This window comes from Oncorhynchus keta, chromosome 8 (assembly GCF_023373465.1).
Source record: "Oncorhynchus keta strain PuntledgeMale-10-30-2019 chromosome 8, Oket_V2, whole genome shotgun sequence".
Taxonomy (NCBI): Eukaryota; Metazoa; Chordata; class Actinopteri; order Salmoniformes; family Salmonidae; genus Oncorhynchus; species Oncorhynchus keta.
Genome location: NC_068428.1, coordinates 27,851,523 through 27,878,608, shown reverse-complemented (window position 1 = coordinate 27,878,608; position 27,086 = coordinate 27,851,523). Strand labels below are relative to the sequence as shown.

Below are 27,086 nucleotides of genomic sequence, written 5' to 3'. Positions count from 1 at the left end.
GTCAAAAGAAGAATGAGGGACCATGGGGTAACGGGTATGGTCAGAATGATGAACTCTGCGCCTGTCCAGTTCAGACAGAGGAAAGTGAGATAGTTTAGAATTATATGAATAAGTAGTCTAATGGCTTTAGGAGCAGGACAGACTCAGAGGTCAACAATTGACAATTTCTCACGATCGATTACTGTCATTGTGCACTTTTGTCATCCGCGTCATCATCACATCGACACATCAATCGCAAGTATTCACACCCGTGACTCAATACTTTGTAGAAGCACCTTTGGCTGCTTTGAGTTGTCTTGGGTATGTCTGTATCAGCTTTGAGTTGTCTTGGGTATGTCTGTATCAGCTTTGCACATCTGGATTTGGGGGATTTTCTCCCATTCTTCCTGGCATATTTTCTCAAGCTCTGTTAAGTTCTATGGGGAGCAGCAGAGGACAGCAATCTTCATGTCTTTCCACAGACTGGCCTCTGCCTGGCCTCTGCCTGGGGCCTCCAAATCAATAAGTCTGCCCCTGAACGCGGTAGCAGATTGCATGATGGGAGAGTTGATGAAATGGGTTTGGGGTCAGGAAGGATAATGGGATGGAGGTAGAGTTCAGAGAGGGAAGCTAGCCTATTGTATATTTCACTGTGAACAGCTGACAATGTGAGTGTGTTAGACTTGGGTGGTATCCAGATGATCATACCTTCATACAGACCTTGTGCCATACCAGGATATTCAGTAATACTGGCACTGAACACAAGGGGCACTATTTTCAAACCCCACTGAGCCTTTGTAATCCAAAGGTTAGCAATGACAACTACATGTAAAATCCCATAGAGAATGCTAACTAAATGCTAACGAGCACATTGCAAACAGTTCATGCAGTCTCTGACCTAAAGTATTTGCTGGACAGACATCCCAGCTCATAAAGTTATACAAGTAACAAAATAAATGCCACTCATAGTTTGCTGCCTGCTCAAACAAATATTAGACAGTAAGACTCTTGATCCATGAGGGAGATTCTGTGCTGTTACAAAGTAAAGCCTGATTTTGGAAGAAGCTAACCACTTAGTTAGATGGCTAACTAGCTACTAAATTAGCAAACCAAATGCATAACTGCAGAGAATTTAGCATATTTTAGACAGTTAACTTCATAGATATCTAGCTGGCAAACATTTAGTTGTGAATTCCATACTGTAACTAGATCACCTGGCGTGCTGCACAACAGTGAGTGACTCACACAACTCCGGTCTCTCTTCATTGTGTGCTTGTAAACAAACACCATGTGACTGGGGACTACAAGTTAGCTTCACAATAAAAATGTGAAAGGTGAAATGAAGAATGTGATCATCTTTATCTCCTAACGGATTGTACAAGTTAACTGCGGGTATTTTCTTAAAAAGGATCTACAAATATTCAAATGTACTAAAAAAATTGTTTCAACGCTATTGATGGTATTGAAAAAACATCCCATGGCTCTTTCCAAATATCCCAGTGTATGGTATACCACTCTAGCCTAGTATTTGTATGCATCGTGTGGTGTGTATGTGTGTGTCAAGGAAGGCTGGTGACCAGGTCTTTTCTATTAACTCAGAAGGCAGGCTGGGCTGAGGTGAGCCGGAGAATCAAAGTGTACTCTAGCCTCTCTGACCTTTTCTGTGGAAGCTAATGCTGATGCTGGTGTGTGTGTGTGTGTGTGTGTGTGTGTGTGTGTGTGTGTGTGTGTGTGTGTGTGTGTGTGTGTGTGTGTGTGTGTGTGTGTGTGTGTGTGTGTGTGTGTGTGTGTGTGTGTGTGTGTGTGTGTGTGTGTGTGTGTGTGTGTGTGTGTGTGTGTGTGTGTGTGTGTGCGCGCGATGTGTGTGTTGCCGTAGGGTCTGATGGTGGTTGACCCAGGGTTTCCATTAGGCTTTTGCTGTTCTGATAATGTCTCTCACTGTGGTAGAAAGAAAAAGGAAGATCTTATTGGATTTATGATGTATGTTCACAGCAGATTGAGGTGGCTCTATGTTTGGATAATGATGTAATGATGGCTCTATGTTTGGATGATGGTGGCTCTATGTTTGGATGATGATGGCTCTGTTTAGATGATGATGGCTCTACATTTGGATGATGGTGACTCTACGTTTGGATGATGGTGGCTCTATGTTGGAATAATGATGGCTCTATGTTTGGATGATGGTGGCTCTACGTTTGGATGATGGTGGCTCTACGTTTGGATGATGATGGCTCTACGTTTGGATGATGATGGCTCTACGTTTGGATGATGGTGGCTCTTTGTTTGGATGATGATGGCTCTATGTTTGGATGATGATGGCTCTACGTTTGGATGATGGTGGCTCTACGTTTGGATGATGGTGGCTCTTCATTTGGATAATGGTGGCTCTACATTTGGATGATGGTGGCTCTACGTTTGGATGATGATGGCTCTACGTTTGGATGATGGTGGCTCTACGTTTGGATGATGGTGGCTCTACGTTTGGATGATGATGGCTCTACGTTTGGATGATGGTGGCTCTATGTTTGGATGATGATGGCTCTGTTTAGATGATGATGGCTCTACATTTGGATGATGGTGACTCTACGTTTGGATGATGGTGGCTCTATGTTGGGATAATGATGGCTCTACGTTTGGATGATGGTGGCTCTACGTTTGGATGATGGTGGCTCTACGTTTGGATGATGGTGGCTCTTCATTTGGATGATGGTGGCTCTACGTTTGGATGATGGTGGCTCTATGTTTGGATGATGATGGCTCTGTTTAGATGATGATGGCTCTACATTTGGATGATGGTGACTCTACATTTGGATGATGGTGGCTCTATGTTGGGATAATGATGGCTCTATGTTTGGATGATGGTGGCTCTACGTTTGGATGATGGTGGCTCTATGTTTGGATGATGGTGGCTCTTCATTTGGATAATGATGGCTCTATGTTTGGATGATGATGGCTCTATGTTTGGATGATGATGGCTCTATGTTTGGATGATGATGGCTCTACATTTGGATTCCGCAAAGGGGAATGTTTTTATTCTACTCTACCTTTTGTAAAGCAAATTATGCTTCATGATTAATAACAGCTAGACTCTGATTATGTGGCTACACAATTTTAATAAGCGCCTATGTTCAAAACCATACCAACTTTTAATTGCCTTTGATTTCACATTGCAAGGTATAATTGAGAATTTGAGTGAATCGGTCTGTGGGGTGGTACATTAAGAGTAAGGGCCCTAGAAAGTGACTAGGATGTGGATTTTGATCCCTGACTTTATGAGGCTATAATCAGCATCAGTCACCAGTTAGTACACTGTCCTTAACTCCTTTACCTCATTTACATTGATTCACCTTGCTCTTAGGCCCTGTCACATAAGAGTATACGTGTGTGTGTGTGCACCGCGTATGTGTGTGCACGAATGTGTGTGTGTATGCACACATCTGTGTCTGTGTGCAGATGTGCTACAGAACGACTGATCTGGATTTTTTTTTAGGGCCGATACCGATTCAGTGCAATTACATTTGAACATTTGATGACAACATTTCCCAGAGAAAACCATGTAGGCAATAATGAATAATACATAAAAAAAAATAAAAAAAACAATACATTTCACTGTTTTACCAATCTAACTACTACAACATAATGGTAATAATTGTATTTGAATGTTTAATATCTTGATAAACTGGGTAAATCAAGAGGGCATAGGCCTAATCACAATACAGGTGAATGCATATTCTATAAGATTGTGTGATTTCAGTGGAGTCTTTAGTGCTACAGATGACAAACAATATGTTGTCCATACATTTGGGATTGATTGTATTAGCCTACGGCAGCCTTATCACTTCTTTCATAAAAAGGTGCGATGTCTCTTTAAAACGTCAAGACTGGCGCAGCCACAGACGTCACTCAAGACAGACATGCAACAGTTTGTCGAAATAGAAAGAACAGTCATTTAACCTAGTGAACGTTTTTGGAGACACCCAGCTTGCTTTACATATTATAACTAATCAAGTTAGTTATAATATTAGCTTCAGTTGTAAACTCGTTTGCAAAGTTAGCTTTCTGTGATTGAATGTAAACCTATTTTGCTAGCTACTTAGCTAGCTAGCTACTGGTATCTTTTGTTTTGTAAAGTGCTGTAGACTGTAGCTATATGAATATTGTTTTGCCGAACAGTAAATGGATTTAATGCAGCATGAGTGGGTAGCTAACAAGATGCAGTCCAGCCAGAGGTTAATCGAGTCGCCGGATTGCGACAGTTTGATACAAGAGGCAAGTGCGCTCGCGTTACATAGCTAGCTACATGGAGACATGGCTGCCCTGCTAACTTGGTGACATGGCTGCCCTGCTACCTGGTGACATGGCTGCCCTGCTACCTGGTGACATGGCTGCCCTGCTAACTTGGTGACATGGCTGCCCTGCTACCTGGTGACATGGCTGCCCTGCTACCTGGTGACATGGCTGCCCTGCTAACTTGGTGACATGGCTGCCCTGCTAACTTGGTGACATGGCTGCCCTGCTAACTTGGGGACATGGCTGCCCTGCTAACTTGGGGACATGGCTGCCCTGCTAACTTGGTGACATGGCTGCCCTGCTACCTGGTGACATGGCTGCCCTGCTACCTGGTGACATGGCTGCCCTGCTAACTTGGTGACATGGCTGCCCTGCTACCTGGTGACATGGCTGCCCTGCTACCTGGTGACATGGCTGCCCTGCTAACTTGGGGACATGGCTGCCCTGCTAACTTGGGGACATTTTTTTTATTTTACCTTTATTTAACCAGGCAAGTCAGTTAAGAACACATTCTTATTTTCAATGACGGCCTGGGAACAGTGGGTTAACTGCCTGTTCAGGGGCAGAACGACAGATTTGTACCTTGTCAGTTCGGGGGTTTGAACTCGCAACCTTCCGGTTACTAGTCCAACGCTCTAACCACTAGGCTACGCTGCCGCCCCGACATGGCTGCCCTACTAACTTTGACATGGCTCCCCGTACCATGTTCTCTAGTGTGTGCATATAGATGGGTTAGTGAATCATACAGGACAAGACATCGCTCAAGGCTTTGATTTTAGAACAGAGAAGGAGTTAGTCTAGACCACGCTACGAGAAGCTTTGACTATTTGTGCCAAGTACTTGTCTTCAGATATTAAAATAGTAAACGACGTGATCTTCTGTTTGCAAAACTTGCTGACAAACGAGTCAACATTTTCTTAACTAAAACTATATTCAGCTGTTCCATAAATGTTTCGGTGTAACAGCCCAAGAACAGCCCCATCATCTCTGTATCTCTTGTCTATCAGGCCTGATGTTTGTTTGTATCGTTCTCTAAGCTGTGTTGTTTATCAACTGTCAGTTAAAGGCTGATAGATGGATTTCTTAATCTCTCTCTCGCTGTTATCCAGGTGTCAGAGGTGGTTTGGTCCTACTGTTTCGTCATGTTTTTCTCTCCTCTCTCCCAGGTGTCAGGTGGGTCTCCAGGGGAGAGGGAGAGCCAGGCTCCAGGTCTGCTGTTAGCGCCAGGGGTGAAGTGGGGACAGACACCCATCAACCAGCTCACACCCTGGGAGACGGAAGAACCCCCTGCCAAACAGCAGCACAGAGATAGTGAATCCACAGGTACTGACAAGCATGCATACGCAACACATGAATACGCAACGTGCGCACACACAGTCCTATACTGTACTAATCATGGCAATCATAGTCTTTATTGTAATATTTTGATATGATGTGAGTATAATAGTATTGAAGTGAACCCAAAATGGCTGTGCCCTGCAGTGGTCAATTTCCCTCTTATGTTGCTCTGCTGGCCTCTGCCTCCCGCTCATGGAGAACAGGTATAATTTAAGAATAATACACAATGGTACAGCCACTGCACTCGTTCCTCTGGAGCCTCTCGTAACACAGGCACACTGAGGCAAACTACACTATGAAAATAATATACTATGAATACAGTATTGAACAATGTATTCAAGAAACACAATAAATATTGTATAGTTCCATAGCAAATATCCAGTTTCCACATTCCTAATACTGTAGTGAGAAAAACAATGAATACTGTATATTCAAGCAATACTCATTATATACAGTACAACACTGTATACATCAACATAATGTAGCAAGCAATGCAACATGTGGTGCAGGGTTCCCCAACTGGTGGTCCACGGGTGGGTTTTATTTGCTCCCACGTTTCCTGAGCAAAACAATCTATTTTTTAAAATGTTTTATTGTTGGACATAAGACTGTTGAAAACACTAGGAGATCAGTTTTGAATGATTTACAATTTGTAAATCTGTTCCCAAATATTCCCACGCATAATGGAGAGATGTGATCATATGCAAATGGAAGCAAGTTTTTTTTTTTTTTTTTTTTTTTTGTCAAATATTTTGTCTGTTTGGGCATCTTGTGGTCAATTTGACTTCTACAGATTATTTTGAATTATGTTCAACCATCCGCTCAAGAAAAAATAGTCAGACAGCTGAATTTAGTTGATGATCCCTGATGTAGCTTGTGTTATTACAGCAACACCATGAATACTACTTGAGTAGTGTCCGACGTACTGTGACTTAACATGGAACTCTAATTTGACTAATTATCTGCTAACCATAATTCAGTCTCAGTAAAGATTTAATTAGATCAGTTGATTAATAATTAACCTGTCACAGCTAAGACAATGATTACATAAACACACAGAAGTAATACATTTAATGGAAAATATGTTTTTTATTACCAGTGCAGCCTTTGCCACTACTAAATGTAATTCTCAAAAACACCTCTAATACTTTTCCAGTGAAAATAAGTTCTGCTCTTCTAATCAAGTTTTATTTGTCACATGCGGCAAATACAACAGGTGTACACTTAACCGTGAAATGCTCGCTTAATAGCCCTTCCCAGGGATGCAGAGTTAAAAAGTAACACAGGGAATAAAATACATTAGAATGGAGCTAAACTCAGCAAAAAAAGAAACGTCCCCTTTTCAGGACCCTGTCATTCAAAGATAATTCGTAAATATCCAAACAACGTCACAGATCTTCATTGTAAAGGGTTTAAACACTGTTTCCCATGCTTGTTCAAAGAACCATGAACAATTAATGAACATGCACCTGTGGAATGGTCGTTAATACACTACCATGTTACAGACGGTAGGCAATTAAGGTCACAGTTATGAACAGTTAGAACACTAAAGAGGCCTTTCTACTGACTCTGAAAAACACCAAAAGAAAGATGCTCAGGGTCCCTGCTCATCTGCGTGAACGTGCCTTAGGCATGCTGTTAGGAGGCATGAGGACTGCAGATTTGGCCAGGGCAATAAATTGCAATGTCCGTATTGTGCGACGCCTAGGACAGTGCTACAGGGAGACAGGACGGACAGCTGATCGTCCTCGCAGTGGCAGACCACGTGTAACAATACCTGCACAGGATCGGAACATCCGAACATCACACCTACGGGACAGGTACAGGATGGCAACTACAACTGCCTGAGTTACACCCGGAACGCACAATCCCTCCAGTGCTCAGACTGTCCGCAATAGGCTGAGGGAGGCTGTACTGAGGGCTTGTAGGCCTGTTGTAAGGCAGGTCCTCACCAGACATCACCGGCAACAACGTCGCCTATGGGCACAAACCCACCGTTGCTGGACCAGACAGGACTGGCAAAAAGTGCTCTTCACTGACGAGTTGCGGTTTTGTCTCACCAGGGGTGATGGTCGAATTTGCGTTTATCGTCAAAGAAATTAGCGTTACACTGGGACCTGTTGGATTGGAGGGTGAGGGCTAGGGCCATCCCCCCCACCACACAGAAATGTCCGGGAACTTGCAGGTGCCTTGGTGGAAGAGTAGGGTAACATCTCACAGCGGGAACTTGCAGGTGCCTTGGTGGAAGAGTAGGGTAACATCTCACAGCAAGAACTGGCAAATCTGGTGCAGTCCATGAGGAGGAGATACACTGCAGTACTTAATGCAGTTGGTGGCCACACCAGATACTGACTGTTACTTTTGATTTTGACCCCCACTTTGTTTAGGGACACATTATTCCATTTCTGTTAGTCACGTGTCTGTTGAACTTGTTCAGTTTGTCTGTTGTTGAATCTTATGTTCATACAAATATTTACACATGTTAAGTTTGCTGAAAATAAACGCACTTGACAGTGAAAGGACGTTTCGTTTATGTACAGTGCATTTGGCAAGTGTTCAGACCCCTTCACTTTTTCTACATTTTGTTACAGCCTTATTCTAAAATTGATTCAATCGTTTTTTCCTCTACACACAGTGGTTTGTAGACATTTTTGCTAATTTATAAAATAAAAACTTAATCGACCTTGCCAAGGCTTTCGACTCTGTCAATCACCATATTCTTATCGGCAGACTCGGTAGCCTCGGTTTTTCGGATGACTGCCTTGCCTGGTTCACCAACTGCTTTGCAGACAGAGTTCAGTGTGTCAAATCGGAGGACATGCTGTCTGGTCGTCTGGCAGTCTCTATGGGGGTGCCACAGGGTTAAATTCTCGTGCCGACTATTTTCTCTGTATATATCAATGATGTTGCTCTTGCTGCGGGCGATTCCCTGATCCACCTCTACGCAGACGACACCATTCTATATACTTCCGGCCCGGACACTGTGCTATCTAACCTCCAAACGAGCTTCAATGCCATACAACACTCCTTCCGTGGCCTCCAACTGCTCTTAAACGCTAGTAAAACCAAATGCATGCTTTTCAACCGTTCGCTGCCTGCACCCGCACGCCTGACTAGCATCACCACCCTGGATGGTTCCGACCTTGAATATGTGGACATCTATAAGTACCTAGGTGTCTGGCTAGACTGTAAACTCTCCTTCCAGACTCATATCAAACAGCTCCAATCGAAAATCAAATCTAGAGTCGGCTTTCTATTCCGCAACAAAGCCTCCTTCACTCATGCCGCCAAACTTACCCTAGTAAAACTGACTATCCTACCGATCCTCGACTTCGGCGATGTCATCTACAAAATTGCTTCCAACACTCTACTCAGCAAACTGGATGCAGTTTATCACAGTGCCATCCGTTTTGTCACCACCCACCACTGCGACCTGTATGCTCTAGTCGGCTGGCCCTCGCTACATATTCGTCGCCAGACCCACTGGCTCCAGGTCATCTACAAGTCCATGCTAGGTAAAGCTCCGCCTTATCTCAGTTCACTGGTGCAGGTGTATCTCACTGATCATCCCTAAAGCCAACACCTCATTTGGCCGCCTTTCGTTCCAGTTCTCTGCTGCCTGTGACTGGAACGAATTGCAAAAATCGCTGAAGTTGGAGACTTTTATCTCCCTCACCAACTTCAAACATCTACTATCTGAGCAGCTAACCGATCGCTGCAGCTGTACATAGTCTATCGGTAAATAGCCCACCCATTTTTACCTACCTCATCCCCATACTGTTTTTATTTATTTACTTTTCTGCTCTTTTGCACACCAATATCTCTACCTGTACATGACCATCTGATCATTTATCACTCCAGTGTTAAACTGCAAAATTGTAATTATTCGCCTACCTCCTCATGCCTTTTGCACACAATGTATATAGACTCCCCTTTTCTTCTACTGTGTTATTGACTTGTTAATTGTTTACTCCATGTGTAACTCTGTGTTGTCTGTTCACACTGCTATGCTTTATCTTGGCCAGGTCGCAGTTGCAAATGAGAACTTGTTCTCAACTAGCCTACCTGGTTAAATAAAGGTGAAAAAAAATAAAAATAAATAAATCATATTTACATACACTGGGGTCACTTAGAAATGTCCTTGTTTTTGAAAGAAAAGCAAAAATAAATTGTCCATTAAAATAACATCAAATTGATCAGAAATACAGTGTAGATGTTGTAAATGACTATTATAGCTGGAAACGGCTGATTTTTAATGGAATATCTACATTGACGGACAGAGGCCCATTATCAAAAACCATTACTCCTGTGTTCCAAAGGCATTTCTGTTGTTTTTAATAAATGTGCCAAACTTTATGGGGTGTTGTGTGTAGTTTGAGGGAATGGGGTGTTTATGGGGTGTTGTGTGTAGTTTGAGGGAATGGGGTGTTTATGGGGTGTTGTGTGTAGTTTGAGGGAATGGGGTGTTGTGTGTAGTTTGAGGGAAAGAAAAACAACATTTAATCAATTTTAGAATAAGGATGTAATGTAGCAAAAGGTGGAGAAGGTGAAGGGGTCTGAATACTTTCTGAATGCACTGTACAGGGAGTACCAGATCGATGTGTAAGGGTATGATGTATTTGAGGTAGATATGGATGTGAAGGCATGGTAAAGTGACTAGGCGTCTGGAAGGATAATTAATAAGAGTTAAATAAAGAACTGAATAGCAGCACCACTTGTCTGTTTGAGAGTGCCACTACAAAATGAATTTGACCAAAGCTTTGGCACCACTATAAGGCTAGTTTATCCAACTCATCACTGAGGATACTGGCGGTGTAGAGTCAGAGCAGTGCTCTCTGTCCCCTTGTGTGTTCCCTAGGGAGTATAGAGGTGGCTATATAGAGGTGGCTGAATGGTCCATGGAGCCCTGTGGTATTGGTATTGTATTTATGTATTTAGATGACGGAGGCTTTGCACCCAGCCACAAGCACGGAGTGACACACAGAAGCTCCTACCACGGAGTGAGATGTCACCCATACAGAATGCTGCTGCATATGACAATCAGTTAGGGCTTGACATTAACTTTTAGTAGTATTGATTTTATTGCCCGAAAGCTCAGGCTTTTTGTCCAATCCTGTTCAAACACACCAGTCAGCTTTTATTTATTTTTATTTCTAAATAAATTACAATGGGGTGTGTTCGAGAAGGGCTGGAGGAAAAGACTGCACACCCAGTAGCTCTCCTGGACTCTCCAGGATGAGTGTTGGCCACCCTGCACCGTTACAATTACAACCAAATGCTTTCTTTCTAAAATTTCATTCAATGAACTAGGGATCATATGGCTAAGGTGGGCGAGGTAGCTAACTAAGATGTTTATCTATTTGTAAGGTTAAAATATTCTGTGTTCAGGGGTGATCTTGACAGAATAGGGGTTACTTGTCAAAGAGTACATATTATCTTCATTTTTAACTGTTAGAATACCATGGCCACTATTTAATAGAGGAGAATCCTATCCAATTTTGAGCGCTTGAGACTGTTTTACAACCGGAGTATGCAGCGTGTCGGCCAATTGCGGTTATACACGAGTGCTGGTGGAAAGTTATTTTAGGACATCGGTCATGACAATGACATTCATTCATGCTAATGGCTAAATAGACTGAACAAAAATGTCTAAGATTTTACTTTGTTACATTTAATATAAGGCCATAATGAATTTATTTAAATTGACTAATTTCCTATCTGGATTTGACGTGACTGGGAATACAGATATGCAAAAAAAGTAGGGGCGTGGATCAGAACAATTCAGTATTTGGTGTGACCACCATTTGCCTCATGCAGCATGACATCTCCTTCACATAGAGTCTATCAGGCTGTTGACTATGGAATGTTGTCCCACTCCCCTTCAATGGTTGTGTGAAGTTGCTGGATATTGATGGGAACTGGAACACGCTGTCGATCCAGAGCATCCCAAACATGCTCAATGGTTGATATGGCTGAGTATGCAGGCCAAGGAAGTATTGGGACATATGGCCGTGCATTATCATGTTGAAAATTGCCGTAGATAAAATGCAATTGTGTTCGTTGTTTGTAGCTTATGCCTGCCCATACCATAAGCCCACCGCCACCATGGGGCATTCTGTTCTCAACGTTGACATCAGCAAACTACTCACCCACACAATGCCATGCACGTGCTCTGCGTTTGTGAGGACTATTGGACTTAAACGACGTTGGTAGAGAAATTAACATTACATTTATTGGCAACAGATCTGGTAGACATTCCTGCTGTCAGCATGCTAATTGCACAGTCCCTCAAATCTTGAGACCTCTGTGGCATTGTTCTGTGACACAACTGCACATTTTAGTGGCCTTTTGTCCCCAAGTTAATAAGTCATCATTTTAGTCGAAGTATGATTTATTTGGACTTGAACAGGGAAATCCTTTGTATTATTCCGCATCTATGCCGAGTGTTTACTGATAATAAATGGCTATACATATCTTGTGAGGGCTGGCTTTAGTTCATTTGGAACAACCTATAAAACATTTACATGTCTGGGCTCATTACTTCCCATTTACAACCTGGTGCTACGGCTTACTGCTGTTAGTAATGCACCTCGTTCGATCTGGAGCTGTTGGATGGGCTGACAGTGAAGCGGTGAGTAAGAAAATAGCTAATATCATTCTGATGGACAACTGACGTTCACTTGTCTACAGTAAGCAGCCTGGCAACGCACATCTTAGCCGAACGACTTATCAGGTGCTCACTTCATGGTTAACGTCAACTAGCTAACATTACCTGAATAGCTAGCTGGTGACATCAAAAGTAGATGAAGATGTGGATAGGTGAAACATCAACACCTCTGGGATACATAGTAGTTATGTACGGCAGCGCTACTATAACGTTAGCAGCAAGAGTAGGCCTATGGGTCACTAACAAGTTTGGCTGGCTGGCTAGCTATAGTATAGGTAACACTGCAGTGAAGTAAATCCATATAAAGCAGTCAAGTTCATATATATATACAGTGGGGAGAACAAGTATTTGATACACTGCTGATTTTGCAGGTTTTCCTACTTACAAAGCATGTAGAGGTCTGTAATTTTTATCACAGGTACACGTCAACTGTGAAAGATGAAATCTAAAACAAAAATCCAGGAAATCACACTATGATTTTTAAGTAATTCATTTGAATTTTATTGCATGACATAAGTATTTGATCACCTACCAACCAGTAAGAATTCCGGCTCTCACAGACCTGTTAGTTTTTCTTTAAGAAGGTCTCCTGTTCTCCACTTATTACCTGTATTAACTGCACCTGTTTGAACTTGTTACCTGTATAAAACCCACCTGTCCACACACTTAATCAAACAGACTCCAACCTCTCCACAATGGCCAAGACCAGAGAGCTGTGTAAGGACATCAGGGTTAAATTGTAGACCTGCACAAGGCTGGGATGGGCTACAGGACAATAGGCAAGCAGCTTGGTGAGAAGGCAATAACTGTTGGTGCAATTATTAGAAAATGGAAGAAGTTCAAGATGACGGTCAATCACCCTCGGTCTGGGGCTCCATGCAAGATCTCACCTCGTGGGGCATCAATGATCATGAGGAAGGTGAGGGATCAGCCCAGAACTACCCGGCAGGACCTGGTCAATGACCTGAAGAGAGCTGGAACCACAGTCTCAAAGAAAACCATTAGTAACACACTACGCTGTCATGGATTAAAATCCTGCAGTGCACGCAAGGTCCCCCTGCTCAGGCCAGTGCATGTCCAGGCCCGTCTAAAGTTTGCCAGTGACCATCTGGATGATCCAGAGGAGGAATGGGAGAAGGTCATGTGGTCTGATGAGAGACAAATAGAGCTTTTTGGTCTAAACTCCACTCGCCGTGTTTGGAGGAAGAAGAAGGATGAGTACAACCCCAAGGACACCATCACAACTGTGAAGCATGGAGGTGGAAACATAATTCTTTGGGGATGCTATTCTGCAAAGGGGACAGGACGACTGCACCGTATTGAGGGGAGGATGGATGGGGCCATGTATCGCGAGATCTTGGCCAACAACCTCCTTCCCTCAGTAAGAGCATTGAAGATGGGTCGTGGCTGGGTCTTCTTCCAGCATGACAACGACCCGAAACACACAGCCAGGGCAACCTAAGGAGTGGCTCCGTAAGAAGCATCTCAAGGTCCTGGAGTGGCCTAGCCAGTCTCCAGGCCTGAACCCAATAGAAAATCTTTGGAGGGAGCTGAAAGTCCGTATTGCCCAGCGACAGCCCCGAAACCTGAAGGATCTGTAGAAGGTCTGTATGGAGGAGTGGGCCACAATCCCTGCTGCAGTGTGTGCAAACTTGGTCAAGTACTACAGGAAACGTATGATCTCTGTAATTGCAAACAAAGGTTTCTGTACCAAATATTAAGTTCTGCTTTTCTGATGTATCAAATACTTATGTCATGCAATAAAATGCAAATTAATTACTTAAAAATTATACAATGTGATTTTCTGGATTTTTGTTTTAGATTCCGTCTCTCACAGTTGAAGTGTACCTATGATAAAAATTACAGACCTCTACATGCTTTGTAAGTAGGAAACACTGCCGATTTGGCAGGTTATCAAATACTTGTTCTCCCCACTGTATATATAATAGTAGAATTACATGATATGTGTACATTTGTAAGATGTGTATATACATTTGAGTAATTTAGCCATAGTGACTTAGACTAAGGCTGTCACTTGGTCAAATAAAGAATCATACTTTAAACCAAATGCTTTGCCTTACGGTATTAACCAAAAGGTCACTGGTTGGAATCCCCAAGCTGACTACAGTAGGTGAAAAATCTGTTGACGTGCCCTTGAGCAAGGTGCTTAGCCCCTAATTGCTCCGGCTCATCAAAACAATATTCAAGATGTTGGGCTATTTTGTTCGTAGCTAGCTATATTGTTCGAAAGTTATTGGTACACATTCTAACTAGTGTCCATCATTGATAAAGACAATAGTTGCTTTCCTTGGCTCCAACTAGTGGAGATACCTGTAAACATTACAGCTAGGTCATTCCAGCTATTGTTAGTTGGTGAGCCAGGTAGCTAACAAGTTAATTACATTTCGAGTACAGTAGCTTGCTACTAACTACATAAACTTTACTATTCAGATAATTTGGTTAACAGCTGAATGGTAGCTAGCTAGCATAGTTATAGGTACTCTTGGAACCAATTATCCACAGTTGCTTATAGTTACTGGTAGCTGTGCTCCGTAGCGATTAGCTACCCTGGCTGTTTGGTTTGTTTACAAATCACGGAGTGTGACCTGTGCCAGAGACGGTATGGGCTGTGCAAACCGATGAGGTGGAGATGTGCACGCCTGATTAATCAATATTTATAAGGAGCCATACGTCAGTGTTCAGAGGGTGGAACTAAACGCGCATTGCTGCACTAGAACAGGAATTGGGTAGAAATAGTGGTGGCCACTTACTCTGGAGGGCGTCTTTTAAACCTTTTAATGAGCTTTACTGCAAGAGGATGTTGGTAATCGCTAATGAGTTCCATCTTGTTACTTCAGTATACACTGAGTGTACAAAACATTAGGAACACCTTCCTAATATTGAGTTGCAAGCCATTTTGCCCTCAGAACAGCCTCAATTCGTCCGGGCGTGGACTCTACAAGGTGTCAAGTGGTCCCCATGTTGACTCCAATACTTCCCACAGTTGTCTGGTTGGCTGGTAGTGGAACTCTATTCCGACTAGCTCATTCCATCTCATCCCACAGATGATTAATTGGATTGAGATCTGGTAACTGGGCAGGCCGCTGCAGGAAACCTAATTCACTGTTATGTTTGTGGAACCATTCCTGGACAATCCTAGCCTTGTGGCATGGGGGATTATCCTGATAAAATAAATCAATTTGCAGATGGATACACTCCAGCAATGAAGGGATGCATGTGATTGGCAATGATGTTCAGATATCCTGTGGCATACAAACGTTGGGGCTCAATGTGGGCCATGAAAACACACCACCACCACCTGCCTACAATTTTGACACGCGGTATAATGGATGCATGTGCTCATGTGTTTTTCTTAATATCTTAGTCTTCCCATCAGTATGCAACAGCAGGAACTGGGATTCATCAGACCAGGGGATGTTTTTTCCAATTCTCCAATGTCCGGCATTTTCGTTCCTTAGCCCACTGCAATCGCAGTTTCTTGTTTTTTTGCTGAAAGAAGTGGAACTTTGTAAGGTCGTCAACTGACATACCACATTCGTGTCAAGGTACGACGAGTTGTGCCTTCTTTTATTGGTCTCTACAACATCCGCAGAGTACGACCCTGCCTCACACAGGAAGCGGCGCAGGTCCTAATCCAGGCACTTGTCATCTCCCGTCTGGATTACTGCAACTCGCTGTTGGCTGGGCTCCCTGCCTGTGCCATTAAACCCCTACAACTCATCCAGAACGCCGCAGCCCGTCTGGTGTTCAACCTTCCCAAGTTCTCTCACGTCACCCCGCTCCTCCGCTCTCTCCACTGGCTTCCAGTTGAAGCTCGCATCCGCTACAAGACCATGGTGCTTGCCTACGGAGCTGTGAGGGGAACGGCACCTCAGTACCTCCAGGCTCTGATCAGGCCCTACACCCAAACAAGGGCACTGCGTTCATCCACCTCTGGCCTGCTCGCCTCCCTACCACTGAGGAAGTACAGTTCCCGCTCAGCCCAGTCAAAACTGTTCGCTGCTCTGGCTCCCCAATGGTGGAACACACTCCCTCACGACGCCAGGACAGCGAAGTCAATCACCACCTTCCGGAGACACCTAAAACCCCACCTCTTTAAGGAATACCTAGGATAGGATAAAGTAATCCTTCTCTCCCCCCTTAAAAGATTTAGATGCACTATTGTAAAGTGGCTGTTCCACTGGATGTCATAAGGTGAATGCACCAATTTGTAAGTCGCTCTGGATAAGAGCGTCTGCTAAATGACTTAAATGTAAATGTAAATGTCTTTGGGCACCAATGTTGTACTGGACTGTCAATTGATTAACTGTAGCCTGTTTGTTGCTCTGCACAATTCGTGTCAGCCTCCTTTGTCCTCTCATCAATGAACTGTTTTCGACCACTGGCCTGCCGTTGGCTGGATGTCCTTTGGGTGGTGGACCATTCTTGATACACACAGGAAACTGTGGAGCGCGAAAAACCTAGCAGCATAGCAGTTCTTGACACACACGAACCAGTGCGCCTGGCACTTACTACAATACCCGGTTTAAAGGCATTTCAATATGTTGTCTTGCCCATTCACCCTCTTGATTGGCACACATACACAATCTGTCTTAATTATCTCAAGGCTAAAAGTCCTTCATCTACACTGAACAAAAATATGAATTCAAAACAGTTGATCAGGCTGTTGATTGTGGCCTGTGGAATGTTGTCCCACACTCCAGAGCGTAATCATCGCCTCAAACTAATTAGCATAACACAGCGGACATAAATATCCCTAGAAAATCTTCCTATTCATGAAAATCACAAATGAAATATATTGAGACACAGCTTAGACTTTTGTTAATCACACTGTCATCTCAGATTTTCAAAATATGCTTTACAGCCCAACGCTAGACAAGCATTTGTGTAAGTTTATCATAGCCTAGCATAGCATTATGCCCTGCTAGCAGCAGGCAACATTTTCACGAAAATAAGAAAAGCAATCAAATTAAATAATTTACCTTTGAAGAACTTCGCATGTTTTCACTCAGGAGACTCCCAGTTAGATAGCAAATGTTCCTTTTTTCCCAAAATATTATTTTTGTAGGCGAAATAGCTCCCGTTTGTTCTTCACGCTTGGCTGAGAAATCGACCGGAAAATGCGGTCACTACAACGCCAAACTTTTTTCCAAATTAGCTCCATAATATCGACAGAAACATGGCAAACGTTGTTTAGAATCAATCCTCAAGGTGTTTTTCACATATCTATTCGATAATATATCCGTCGGGACAATTGGTTTCTCATTAGAAGCGATTGGAAAAATGGCTACTTCTGTACTTTACGCAAGATTTTCTGCGGGAGCCATCATGTGACCACTTTCTCAATGTGGTCCCTTACGGCTATTCTTCAACATAAATGTGTAAAAAGACGTCACAATGCTGTAGACACCTTGGGGAATACGTAGAAAGCGTAAGCTCATTCGTAGCCCATTCACAGCCATATAAGGAGTCATTGGCATGCAGCGCTTTCAAAAAATGGGGCACTTCCTGATTGGATTTTTATCTGGGTTTGCACTCACAGACAATATCTTTGCAGTTTTGGAAACGCCAGAGTGCTTTCTTTCCAAAGCTGTCAATTATATGCATAGTCGAGCATCTTATCGTGACAAAACGTTTTTTAATCCAAAAATGAAAATACTGCCCCCTAGTCACAAAAGGTTAAAAGGCCATTGTGTTCATTGTTGGTTAAGACGCTGAACTGCAGTCAGGTTAAGTCCATGGTGTGGACGACGAGCATGCAGATGAGCTTTCCTGAGACGGTTTCTGACAGTTTTTGCAGAAATGATTCGGTTTTGCAATAATGGTAACATCAATCCATGAATAATTAATTAGCAGAATACAACCAAGCGGGAGCGATGCTCCCACAACCCTGCCCTCTCCGTCAGTCCCTTAAGTCCTGCTCTGAGATGTCTTTCTGTCCATCTCTTCAGGAATGAGTCCAAAAGCACCAAGGCCTCCTGGCCACAAGGTGACGCTGTGCTGCTGTGGATGGCTGCTGTACTGAACACTACTAATCCTTTCTTCATAACGGAAAAGTTTTTGGGCAAGGACACCCCCAGCTCAGCTAAAACCATTGACAACTGCATGCGGTTTTCAAGGGATTGTTTAATAAATGTTAACTATTTGGCTGCGATTTCATCACCTCTTGAAACGCACAGATAATAACTACAAATAGCAAATCAAATCAAATGTATTTATATAGCCCTTCGTACATCAGCTGATATCTCAAAGTGCTGTACAGAAACCCAGCCTAAAACCCCAAACAGCAAGCAATGCATGTGTAGAAGCATGGTGGCTAGGAAAAACTCCCTAGAAAGGCCAAAACCTAGGAAGAAACCTAGAGAGGAACCAGGCTATGTGGGCTGGCCAGTCCTCTTCTGGCTGTACCAGGTGGAGATTATAACAGAACATGGCCAAGATGTTCAAATGTTCATAAATGACCAGCATGGTCGAATAATAATAAGGCAGAACAGTTGAAACTGGAGCAGCAGCACGGCCAGGTGGACTGGGGACAGCAAGGAGTCATCATGTCAGGTAGTCCTGAGGCATGGTCCTAGGGCTCAGGTCCTCCGAGAGAGAAAGAAAGAGAGAAAGAGAGAATTAGAGAGAGCACACTTAAATTCACACAGGACACCGAATAGGACAGGAGAGGTACTCCAGATATAACCAACTGACCCTAGCCCCCCGGCACGTAAACTACTGCAGCATAAATACTGGAGGCTGAGACAGGAGGGGTCAGGAAACACTGTGGCCCCATCCGATGACACCCCCGGACAGGGCCAAACAGGAAGGATATAACCCCACCCACTTTGCCAAAGCACAGCCCCCACACCACTAGAGGGATATCTTCAACCACCAACTTACCATCCTGAGACAAGGCCGAGTATAGCCCACAAAGATCTCCGCCACGGCACAACCCAAGGTGGGGCGCCAACCCAGACAGGAAGATCACATCAGTGACTCAACCCACTCAAGTGACGCACCCCTCTTAGGGACGGTATGAAAGAGCCCTAGTAAACCAATGACTCAGCCCCTATAATAGGGTTAGAGGCAGAGAATCCCAGTGGAAAGAGGGGTACCGGCCAGGCAGAGACAGCAAGGGCGGTTCGTTGCTCCAGAGCTTTTCCGTTCACCTTCACACTTCTTGGCCAGACTACACTCAATCATATGACCCACTGAAGAGATGCGTTTTCAGAAAAGACTTAAAGGTGGAGACCGAGTTTGCGTCTCTCACATGGGTAGGCAGACCATTCCATAAAAATGGAGCTCTATAGGAGAAAGCCCTGCCTCCCGCTGTTTGCTTAGAAATTCTAGGGACAATTAGGAGGCCTGCGTCTTGTGACCGTAGTGTACGTGTAGGTATGTACGGCAGGACCAAATCAGAGAGATAGGTAGGAGCAAGCCCATGTAATGCTTTGTAGGTTAGCAGTAAAACCTTGAAATCAGCCCTCTCCTTGACAAGAAGCCAGTGTAGGGAGGCTAGCACTGGAGTAATATGATCAATTGTTTTGGTTCTAGTCAGGATTCTAGCAGCCGTATTTAGCACTAACTGAAGTTTATTTAGTGCTTTATCCGGGTAGCCGGAAAGTAGAGCATTGCAGTAGTCTAACCTAGAAGTGACAAAAGCATGGATTAATTTTTCTGCATAATTTTTGGACAGAAAGTTTCAGATTTTTGCAATGTTACGTAGATGGAAAAAAGCTGTCCTTGAAAAGTATTGATATGTTCTTCAAAAGAGAGATCAGGGTCCAGAGTAACGCCGAGGTCCTTCACAGTTTTATTTGAGACGAATGTACAACCATTGTGATTGATTGTTAGATTCAACAGAAGATCTCTTTTGTTTCTTGGGACCTGGAATAAGCATCTCTGTTTTGTCCGAGTTTAAAAGTAGAACGTTTGCAGCCATCCACTTCCTTATGTCTGAAACAAAGCAATTTTGGGGCTTCACCCTGTTTCATTGAAATGTACAGCTGTGTATCATCCGCATAGCAGTGAAATAGCCTCACGATATCTCTCAATATTGGCCACCATTTAATTGGATATTTGAGTGATATAAAAATGTGTGTACTATACCTGACAAGTATGAGTGGTTTAGGTTCATTTTACATCCTTAGTGGGTTCTGCCTTTCAAACAGCAGAAGGGGGACAGTAGGTCCGACTTACAACTTTACCAGGATGAGGATTTTGCCGATGTCAAGCTCTGTCCAAAAGCCTCATCTCTGAGGCAAGCTAAATGACACTATGTTTGCTTAGCAAGCTAGCTAAGCTACATACCAAATGTATAGGCTACGCTCACGTATCTGAAATTGCATTATCAATTGATGTTTACTGATCATCGAAAGCATGGGGTTACTTGTTGTATAACTCTGATAGAGCTAAATGTGGAATCAGAATTGTGAAATTACTTTTTAGTTTATTTTATTTCACCTTTATTTAACCAGGTAGGCTAGTTGAGAACAAGTTCTCATTAACAACTGCGACCTGGCCAAGTTTAAGCAAAGGAATTGGCTTTGGGGGTAACCAGTGAAATATACCTGCTGGAGCACGTGCTGCGGGTGGGTGCTGCTATGGTGACCAGTGAACTGAGAAGGCGGGACTTTACCTAGCGAAGACTTGTAGATGACCTGTAGCCAGTGGGTTTGGTAATGAGTATGAAGTGAGTGCCAGCCAACGAGAGAGTACAGGTCGCAATGGTGGGTAGTATATGGGGCTTTGGTGACAAAATGGATGGCATTGTGATAGACTGCATCCAATTTGTTGAGTAGAGTGTTGGAGGCTATTTTGTAAATGACATCGCCGAAGTCGAGGATCGGTAGGATAGTCAGTTTTACGAGGGTAAGTTTGGCAGCATGAGTGAAGGATGCTTTGTTGCGAAATAGGAAGCCGATTTCTAGATTACATTTTCAATTGGAGATGCTTAATGTGGGTCTGGAAGGAGAGTTTACAGTTTAACCAGACACCTAGGTATTTGTAGTGGTTCACATATTCTAGGTCAGAACCGTCCAGAGTAGTGATGCTGGACATGTGGGCAGGTGCGGGCAGCGATCGGTTGAAGCGATCGGCATTTAGTTTTACTTGCATTTAAGAGTAGTTGGATGCCACGGAAGGAGAGTTGTATGGCATTGAAGCTCGTCTTGAGGTTAGTTAGCGCAGTGTCCAAAGAAGGGCCAGAATGGTGTCGTCTGCATAGAGGTGGATCAGAGAATCACCAGCAGCAAGAGTGACGTCATTGCTATATACAGAGAAGAGAGTCTGCGTGTGAATTGAATACTGTGGCACCCCCATAGAGACTGCCAGAGGTCCGGACAACACTGAACTCTATCAGAGAAGTAGTTGGTGAACCAGGCGAGGCAGTCGTTTGAGAAACCAAGGCTGTTGAGTCTGCCGATAAGAATGTGGTGATTGACAGAGTCGAAAGCGAGGTCGATGAAGACGGCTGCACAGTATTGTCTCTTATCGATGACAGTTATGATATCGTTTGGGACCTTGAGCGTGTCTGAGGTGCACCCATGACTAGCTCGGAAGCCAGATTGCAAAGAGGAGAAGGTTCGGTGGGATTCGAAGTGGTCGGTGATCTGTTTGTTAATTAACCTATCTGGCATATGTGGGACGGTAGCGTCCCACCTCGTCAACAGGCAGTGAAATTGCAGGGCGCCAAATTCAAAACAACAGAAATCCCATAATTAATATTCCTCATATATACAAGTATTTTACACAATTTTAAAGATAAACTTGTTGTAAATCCAGCCACAGTGTCCCGATTTCAAAAAGGTTTTACGACGAAAGCACACCAAACAATTATGTTAGGTCAGTACCTCGTCACAGAGAAACACAGCCATTTTTCAAGCCCAAGAGAAAGAGAGGAGTCACAAAAAGCAGAAATAGAGATAAAATGAATCACTAACCTTTGATGATCTTCATCAGATGACATTCATAGGACTTCATGTTACACAATACATGTATGTTTTGTTCGATAAAGTTCATATTTATATCCAAAAATCTCAGTTTACATTGGCGTGTTATGTTCAGTAGTTCCAAAACATCCGGTGATTTTGCAGAGAGCCACATCAATTGACAGAAATACTCATAATAAACATTGATAAAAGACACAAGTGTAATGCATGGAATTTTAGATCCACTTCTCCTTAATGCAACCACAAATAACTTTACGGAAAAAGCACACCATGCAATAATACAGCGCTCAGACAACAAAACAAGCCAAACCGATACCCGCCATGTTGTGGCGTCAACAGAAGTCAGAAATAGCATTATAAATATTCACTTACCTTTGATCTTCATCAGAATGCACTCCCAGGAATCCCAGTTCCACAATAAATGTTTGTTTTGTTTGATAAAGTCCATTTATGTCCAAATACCTCCTTTTTGTTCACATTTAGTACACAATCCAAACTCACAAGGCGCGGGCAAGTCCAGGCGAAAGTTCGGCGAAAAGTCATATTACAGTTCGTAGAAACATGTCAAACGAAGTATAGAATCAATCTTTTAGAATGTTTTTATCATAAATCTTCAATGTTTCAACCGGAGAATTGCTTTGTCTGTAGAAATGCAATGGAAGGCAGCTAACTCTCATGTGAGTGCGCGTTATCAGCTCATGGCACTCTGCCAGACCCCTGACTCAATCAGCTCTCATTCCCCCAGTAGAAGCCTCAAACAATGTTCTAAAGACTGTTGACATCTAGTGGAAGCCTTACACGGAATCCAAACTGGCTGCGCGCGTGCACTATCATGCATAAATTTATTTTGCCCCCCACACCAGACATGTTCACGACACGCAGGTTAAAATGTCAAAACAAACTCTGAACCAATGACATTAACTTGGGGACAGGTCGAAAAGCATTAAACATGTATGGCAATTTAGCTAGTTCGCTTGCACCTGCTAGCTAACGTTAATTTGTCCTATTTAGCTAGCTTGCACTTGCTAGCTAATTTGTCCTGGGATATAAACATTGAGTTGTTATTTTACCTGAAATGCACAAGGACCTCTATTCCGACAATTAATCCACACATAAAACGGATAACCAAATCATTTCTAGTCATCTTTCCTCCTTCCAGGCCTTTTCATCGTTTAACTTATGTGGTGATCAAATCTAAACTTTCATTGTATTACCACGACAACCGGCAAAACAGTTTGTTTTTCATTCACCCATGTGGGTATAACCAATGAGGAGATGGCACGTGGGTACCTGCTTCTATAAACCAATGAGGAGATGGGAGAGGCAGGACTTGCAGCGCGATCTGCGTCAGAAATAGGAATGAGTTCTATTTTAGCCCTTGGCAACGCAGATGCTCGTTGGCGCGCACACAATAATTGAATAACAAGGATTTCAAAATTATTTTGCGACGTGTCCGGTCTGGTCAGCATGTTAGGAAGTGCAATATGACCCCATAGACACTGTATATTCGATAGGTAATGACTTGAAAAACTACAAACCTCAGATTTCCCACTTCCTGGTTGGATTTTTTCTCAGGTTGGTTTTTGCCTGCCATATGAGTTCTGTTATACTCACAGACATCATTCAAACAGGTTTAGAAACTTCAGAGTGTTTTCTATCCAAATCTACTAATATTATGCATATATTAGCAACTGGTCCTGAGTAGCAGGCAGTTTACTCTGGGTACCTTATTCATCCAAGCTACTCAATACTGCCCCCCAGTCCCAAAGAAGTTTTAACTTGGCTTTCGAAGACCTTAGAAAGGCAGGTTAGGATAGATATAGGTCTGTAGCAGTTTGGTTCTAGAGTGTCTCCCCCTTTGAAGAGGGGGATGACCGCGGCAGCTTTCCAATCTTTGGGGATCTCAGACAATACGGAAGAGAGGTTGAACAGGCTAGTAATAGGGGTTGCAACAATTTTGGCAGATCATTTTAGAAAGAGAGGGTCCAGATTGTCTAACCCGGCTGATTTGTAGGGGTCCAGATTTTGAAGTTCTTTCAGAACATCAGCTATCTAGATTTGCATGAAGGAGATGGGGAGGCTTGGGCGAGTTGCTGTGGGGTGTACAGGGAAGGTGACCGGGCTAGGGGTAGCCAGGTGGAAAGCATGGCCAGCCATAGAAAAATGCTTATTGAAAAATTAGCACTAAAGATGGATGGGGGGGCAATCTATTCACATATGGTGTCCAGGGCACAGCTGGGGGCAGAGGGTGGTCTATAGCAAGCGTAAACGGTGAGAGACTTGTTTCTGGAAAGGTGGATTTTTAGAAGTAGAAGCTCGAATTGTTTTGGCACAGACCTGGATAGTATGACAGAACTCTGCAGGCTATCTCTTCAGTAGATTGCAACTCCGCCCCCTTTGCAGTTCTATCTTGTTGGAAAATGTTGTAGTTGGGTTGGAAATTTCTAGGTTTTTGGTGGTCTTCCTAAGCCAGGATTCAGACACGGCTAGGACATCCGGGTTGGCAGAGTGTGCTAAGGCAGTAAATAAAACAATCTTGGGGAGGAGACTTCTAATGTTAACATGCATGAAACCATTGCTTTTATGGTTACAGAAGTCAACAAATGAGAGTGCCTGGGGAATCGGTGTAGTACTGGGGGCCTGAGTTAACCTCTACATCACCAGAGGAAGAGTTGGATAAGGGTACAGCTAAAGGCTATAAGAACTGGTTGTCTAGTGCATTCAGAGATGAAAAGGAACAGGTTTCTGGGCGTCATAGAATAGATTCAAGGCATAATGTACAGACAAAGGTATGGTAGGATGTGAATACAGTGGAGGTAAACCTAGGCATAGAGTGACGATGAGAGAGAGATTGTCTCTAGAAACATCGTTTAAACCAGGTGATGTCACCCCATGTGTGGGAGGTGGAACTGAAGGGTTAGCTAAGGCATATTGAGCAGGACTAGATGCTCAACAGTGAAATAAGACAATAATCACTAACCAGAACAGCAATGGACAAGGCATATTGACGGGCCGAGGCTAGCAAGCTAGCAGAAGGGCCTTAGAGGGACATCGCGATGGATGAAGTCTGTTGTAGCCTCCTCGTGCGGTTCCGTCGGCAGACCAGCTGTGATGGATTAGTACGGTTCCGTGTAGTAAAGGTGCCCAGTCCAATTGGCAAAATAGGTATAGTGGCCCAAGAAATTGTCCGACTGTTCTTTGAGAGTTGAAGATGATAAAACCAAATAGTGACCACATTTATTTAACAATCCCGTGAAAACGACAGTGTTGTCAATATTTTTAGCGGAGCTGGTGGTCTCCCAGCAGTCAAATTGAATGCACCGTATTCTGCACCGTATTGTGACTTTTGATTGATAACAAACTATAGGCTACCACCCATGCAGGCAGTGGATTAGGGAACTGTCCGTTATTTGTGTGGTGCTAAAACGTATTTATCTCCCCCACATGAGAATACATTGCCAAGTGTTCGTGTGCTTTCCCTGGCTAGCCTAGCTCATGCAGAAATGCCTAACCCAGGCAATAAAAAGAGAGGTTTTGAAATAGGCCAACACCATCGTGGAATCAGGTGCTGCGTAAATTAAATCCCTGGTTTGGTTTGGAAGGATTTTGGAGTCATTGTGGACAAGGACAACAACCCGTTAGATGGATACACAGCCAGCAAAAAGTGCATGCAGGTATTTATTTACGATTTGGCTAATTCAGTTTATCAGGTAGTAATTACTTTAATTCATACTTTTGGTAATTTAGATCAGTGGTATTCAAAGTGGGAATATACAAACGTTATTGAGAAATTATTTGAAAAATACAATTTTACTGAGTAAATTAATTTTGATAAGAGACAAATGTAATGAATTGAATGTTATTTGATTGCTAAAATCTAAATTTACCAAATTACTATTATTAAAACATTTTTTTTTTAGTCATTTGGCTTGGGGTCACCAGAAATTGGGTCCTCAGGAATTCTGCCCCCCCAAAAATGTGATCCCTACTGAAAAAGTTTGCATAGCACTGATATACCATATGCAGGCCAAAATGTTTGAGTTGCCTATAGGCTATTGCGGTCTATATTCGATTCTGGTAATTATTTAAGTTTCAATTTGATTATTATGGTGGCAGGTAGGCTAGTGGCTAAGAGCGTTGGGCCAGTAACCGAAAGATCGCTGGTTCGAATCCCCTAGCCGGCAAGTTGGTAATTCTGCCGTTCTGCGGTTGAGCAAGGCAGTTAACTCCAAGCAACAATTTCTCCCCGGGCGCCAATGACGTCGATTTAAGGCAGCCCCCGCACATCTTGGATTCAGAGGGGTTGGGTTAAATGCAGAAGACACATTTGGTTGAATTCATTCAGTTATGCAACTGGCTAGGTTTTCCGTTTCCCATAATATTGAATGTAATGGTTTTGTTATGTCGGCAATAGATTTTTATTAGGTAAGGATAATTAGCAGGCACTTTTTTTCAGAGCGATTTGAGTTGTCAATGTGCCGCATTTCATTGTAAACAGTAGCCTACTACTCAGGGAGGGGAATAGTAGCCTACTACTCAGGGAGGGGAATAGTAGCCTACTGCTCAGGGAGGGGAATAGTAGCCTACTGCTCAGGGAGGGGAATAGTAGCCTACTGCTCAGGGAGGGGAATAGTAGCCTACGGCTCAGGGAGGGGAATAGTAGCCTACGGCTCAGGGAGGGGAATAGTAGCCTACTGCTCAGGGAGGGGAATAGTAGCCTACTGCTCAGGGAGGGGAATAGTAGCCTACGGCTCAGGGAGGGGAATAGTAGCCTACTGCTCAGGGAGGGGAATAGTAGCCTACTGCTCAGGGAGGGGAATAGTAGCCTACTGCTCAGGGAGGGGAATAGTAGCCTA

The 27,086-nt window shown here is 43.4% G+C and overlaps 1 protein-coding gene across 1 annotated transcript in view; it reads left to right on the top strand.

Annotated features, from left to right (window-relative positions):
- LOC118387061 (kelch-like protein 29) overlaps positions 1-27,086 on the top strand; it is a 435,230-nt gene that overhangs the window by 278,878 nt on the left and 129,266 nt on the right. The window contains exon 4 of the mRNA XM_052523942.1: positions 5,436-5,592. Coding sequence (XP_052379902.1) covers positions 5,436-5,592 — 157 coding nt within the window. The remainder of the gene's footprint in view (positions 1-5,435; positions 5,593-27,086) is intronic.